The following is a 4,775-nucleotide window of genomic DNA, read 5'->3' as shown; positions in this document are numbered from 1 at the left end:
CAGCCCAGAGAAGGGAAGTAATTTATCCAAGAATACACAGCAACTTAGAAGCAAAGCTGGTATTTTTAGGCTCCAAGGCTGCCCCTATTGGCTATTCCTATCTCATTCATTCATTCATTCATTCAAACACATCCTTCATAAAGTATAAATTAGTTCACTACCTCTGTTCCTTTACTGTCTCTAGCCTTGAAAACAGGTTTTCTAAGAACTTTGAAAGACTTAAGAATATGTTCACCCACAAGATTCTAGAGGCCTTATGATGCTGCTCACCTCTTAACAGAGAGGTTCAGGACTCAGTACGGAAGGATATATGTGTATGTATTCATATGTATGCATGTGTGTGTATATGTATATATTACATATAGTAGACTTGGCTAATTAGGAGATGCAAAACTGTCACAAAGGTTTTGTTTTTCTTTCTTCTTCAATGGGGGAGGGGGAAGAAGGGAGAGAGAGAACAGATTTTCATTAATTGAAAAAAAATTAATAAAAAAGAGGTTGTATGTGAGTTTAGATAAGCAATTTCCATCCCGTCCCATCCCTTTCACCCCCTGTAAAGAAATAGTCCCTGGCAGACTTCAGAAAAACCTGGAAAGACTTACATGAACTAATACTGAGAGAAGTGAGCAGAACCGGGAGAACACTGTACTCGGTAACAGCAACATTGTGCAATGACTAACTTTGATAAGACTTAGCCCTTCTCAGCAATGCAAGCATCTAAAACATCTCCAAATGTCTCATGATGGAAAATGCTATCCATATCCAAAGAAAGAACTATGGAGTCTGAATGCAGATCAAAGCATACTACTTGTTCTCTTTTTTTTTTGTTTGTTTCTTCTTTCTCATGGTTCCTCCCATTGGTTCTAATGCTTCTAACACGACTAATGTGAAAATATGTTTAATATGAATGTATATGTACAGCCGATATCAGACTGCATGCCATCTTGGGGAGGGGAGGAGGGAAGGGAGAGGGAGAAAATTTAGAACTCAAAATCTTACGGAAGTCAATGTTGAAAACTAGAAATTAATTAATTTAAAAAAAAAAAAAAGAAAAAAATAGCCCCAGGAAGGAAGGAGCTCAAATCCCAGCTTCATTTGAAGCCTTCTTTACTTTCCTCAAATGGATCCCAAATGCCATGGGCTGATGAAAGTGAGCTCCCTCTCTGTCTCCAGTAAACTGATGGGAAGGAGTAGGGTTATCTGAACAGAATCCAAGAGAATGGGTATGTATGTAAAGGGGGTTAACCCCCCTCTCTAGAGCCAGTCACTGAAGTCTGTAGGCAGGCTGGAACAGCTGGGAATGGGAGGTGAGGGTGAGTGGAAGGGGGCCACTGGACTCTAGGAAAGCAGTGCCAGGTAATTCAATTCAATTCAACCAACTATAAAGACTTCAGGCAGTCTGCCCACCTGCTCTCTGCCAGGCTTGTGCCCAGACTGTTGTCTGCCAGGCTCCATCTGGGCAGCTGACCCAGACTGGTGCTAGGGATTGGGCATCTCTAAGGCCCAATGTGCATCAAGCAGCGCCCTCTGCTGGCCCTACAACACAACAGTTTTCCGGGCATGGCCAGGAGTGACCTCAGTCAGTCAACAAACATTTATTAAGTTTTCACTATAAGCCAGGCACAGAAAACAGGGAAACACAAACCCCGGGCTGGATGTCCAGCCTGTCTTCCTTTAAGAAGCAACTTCTTGCCACTATAACCCTGTCTTATGAGAACACCTATTCCTCCCTCTCCCTCACTGGCCCTCTGGTGCCATGCTCAAAGTTGGGTGGGTAGGCAAATTGAGGGGTACAATCTGCACTCACTACAGGGAGGCCCACAAGGGGGTCATACGTCTTAGTCCAAAGTTAAATGGTAGAATAACGAATGAAATTTAGGTCTCCTGACTGCACTTCTGTCCTTCCCACTATCCCAGGCTCCCAGACCCTTCCCACCCTCCTCCTCAAAACAAGCCTTTACATAACTTCTGCTCTTTGCACTAATAGCATCATCAGGACTGCTGCCTAGTGACTTTTGGGAGCGTCTGTAAAATGAGATCAGACTGGGTGACATCTCCAACTCCTTCCAGCTCTGAATCCCATCAGACCACCTGCTCCTAGGCCCCTACCTGGAGCAACACGGACTAGCAGATTCTCCCCTGCATTCAGACCCTGAGGCCTTTCGGTACAGCTTCCGCCTGTACCCCAGGGAGATGTTGGGGGGTGAGGTGGGATGCCCAGAACAAGAAGCCAAGGTGTGGAATGGAGGGGACCCTCTGGGGCAACACAGGGGCAGTAGCCTGAGGTGGGGGCTAAAGGGCCTTTATTAAGAAACTTCTGTACACTGTACATGATTTGAGGGGCAAGGGATGCTGCACAGAGCTGGGAGACTGGGTCACAGCCCAGGTATAGGGTGCTTTCTCAACCTTGTCCATCTGTTGGCCCTAGTCCCTGGTTCCTTTGAGCTGGGCCCTTCTTCCGCTCCCTGCTCAGCAGGGTCACGAGCTTGGCCTTGAAGCCTGAGTGACCCACGAGGCGCCCGGGCCCATTGTCCTCAGTCTCCTCTGTGCCTTCACCTTCCTCGTTCAGGTCCAACTCGAGTAGCCTGCGGTACTGGGCCTCCAGGGTGCTATCCATGGTGACCTGGGGGCCAGGCCAGCTCAGACACTCACTGTTGTCATAGATGTGGTAGTCCTTATGGCCACCGTGGGAAGCCTGCAGCGGGCACTCCCCCCTTGGCTCAGTGCTGCAGCCATCCTCCAAGGTGCACAGGTTTTCATACAGGTGCTCAGTCACTGGGATAGGCGCTGGAGCTGGAGCTGAGGCTGGATCGGGAGCCGCGCGCAGAGGGCCGCTGGACCACTTAGAGACGGAGGCATAGAGTGCAGAACCTGAAGGGCTGGCCGAGGTGGGCCCATCTGGCAGTGTAGTCCCCAGGCAGGGGGGCAGGCTCTGAGGACCTGCCTCTAGGACTAGCTGGGCCTTTCCATTAGATGGTTGGCCTCCCCAGGCCTCTAGCCCAAAAGGGGCCTCCCGCAACTCTCCCATGGGCTCTAAGGTGGGCAGGGAGGAGGCCCGGGACAAGGGGCAGGGCCGGGAAGCAGCAGGTCCAGGAAGCTCTCTCTGGCGAGCAATAGCTGCCCCCACAGTGCTACAGATCTCCGAGGCCCGAGGGCAGCTGAAGGCAAAGAGGCCCTCACCAGAGTCACAGCGCCGGCCAGCCTCGAAAGAGAAGACTCCCTGTGGGGAGGGAGGCTGGTCAGGTAAAGGCAAGAAGCAGACAGCAATGTAACCCCGGGGTGGGGGGGGAAGAAAGGGGAGGAAAAGCACCTGTATTACAGTCAAAGGACCTGGGTTCAAATCCTGCTTCTGATGCAATTACCTCTCCTTGTGACCCCATTTAGATGGAGTTGGACTAGAACACCCCTAAAGTGACAGCTTTAAATTCACAAGGGTTGGAACACTAGGTTTGGAGGTCCAGAATCATAGGATTTAGAACCAGAAGGGACTTTAGCAATTAGTCTGATCCTTTCATTTTACAGATGAAAAAACTGAGGTCAAGGGAAGATTCGTGACTTGCCCAAAGCCATCCAGATAGTCTGGAGTAGAGGCTGGATTCTCAGCTACTTCCTCTGACTCCAAATCCCCGGGGTTCACTTATCACCAGGCTTTGGAGCAACCCAGGCTAGATTAGATTGGTGGTTAGTGGGTGGGGACTGGGCTGGGAGGGAGAAGGCTATGAATCCATACATACTAAACTAAAGAGTGGCAAAGTGTACTTTCTCCCAAAAAATGGATTATAATAGTACAACTGCTATTCTGTGAGGTAGCAAATTCTGCTAAATTTTTGGATGTTAAAAAGGAGTCTTCATTTTCAAAAAGATTGGACGCCACTAGACTAAACAGTCTTGTAATCCAGCAATAAATCCTATGCTAACATGGGGCTAGGGGCTGGTGATCATGCCCACTCCAACTCTAGAGAGTTCATAGGGAAGTGGGAATAATATCCAGGGGTCCCAGGTTATTGGAGAGGGGAGTGCAGACGGGGTAAGAGTAAGCACCTTGTCGTGGCCAAACTTGCGCAGGAAGTGATAGGGCCAGACGTAGAGGGGCTGCGGAGTGGTGGGCTCGCTCAGGTAGATGGCGTCCTTGCCAGTCACCAGGAGGTAAGGTCCTTTCAGCTGACAGCGAGTGGCCGCCTCGGTCTTCTGGACCAGTACCGAGAACTCACCCACTGCAGAGGGGAGGAAATTAGAAATCAGTGAGAAAGCTTTCAGGCCCATCTCAAAGCCCCTCCCACTCAGTGGTTAGCCAGCCACACCTGAGGTGTCACCAATGGGGATGGGGGTAGAGGGAGCCCAGGCTCAGGATGCTTACTTTCCTGCCAGGATGAATAGATGGAATTTTCCTCCATGGGTACCAGGCCAATCTCAGCAGGTCCAAATTCCCCAGTCCCTGAGGAGATGCCATTCATGCTCTGGAGTTGGGAAGGGCAAGACATGAAGAAGAGGTCAGAGATAGCTCCTAGGGAGACTAGCTTTTGATGGCTACCTTCACACCTCCACACCTCCTCCAGGTAGAGCACCAGGACTACCAGCTTGCTTACACACACACACACACACACACACACACTCCCCTAGTTCATTCTCACCCCACACACACACACACACTCACACTCACACACACACACTCCCCTAGCTCAGTCTCACCCCATCACACACACACACACACACACACACTCCCCTAGTTCAGTCTCACCCCATCACACACACATACTCCCCTAGCTCAGTCTCAC

The 4,775-nt window shown here is 49.9% G+C and overlaps 1 protein-coding gene across 1 annotated transcript; it reads right to left on the bottom strand.

Moving 5' to 3' along the window:
• Positions 1-2,285: 2,285 nt before the first annotated feature.
• Positions 2,286-4,589, bottom strand: LOC114033016 (docking protein 3-like). Its single transcript, XM_027848456.1, has 3 exons — positions 4,358-4,589; positions 4,042-4,214; positions 2,286-3,220 (listed from the first exon to the last, which is right to left on the bottom strand). The coding sequence occupies exons 1-3, from the start codon at positions 4,479-4,481 to the stop codon at positions 2,402-2,404; spliced, it is 1,116 nt and encodes a 371-aa protein (XP_027704257.1). The 5' UTR covers positions 4,482-4,589; the 3' UTR covers positions 2,286-2,401.
• Between the last annotated feature and the right edge of the window lie 186 nt (positions 4,590-4,775).

Source organism: Vombatus ursinus, unplaced genomic scaffold (assembly GCF_900497805.2).
Source record: "Vombatus ursinus unplaced genomic scaffold, bare-nosed wombat genome assembly UNPS02006496.1, whole genome shotgun sequence".
NCBI classification, from domain to species: domain Eukaryota; kingdom Metazoa; phylum Chordata; class Mammalia; order Diprotodontia; family Vombatidae; genus Vombatus; species Vombatus ursinus.
The sequence above is the reverse complement of the archived record's forward strand: the minus strand, read 5'-3'. Positions and strand labels throughout refer to the sequence as shown.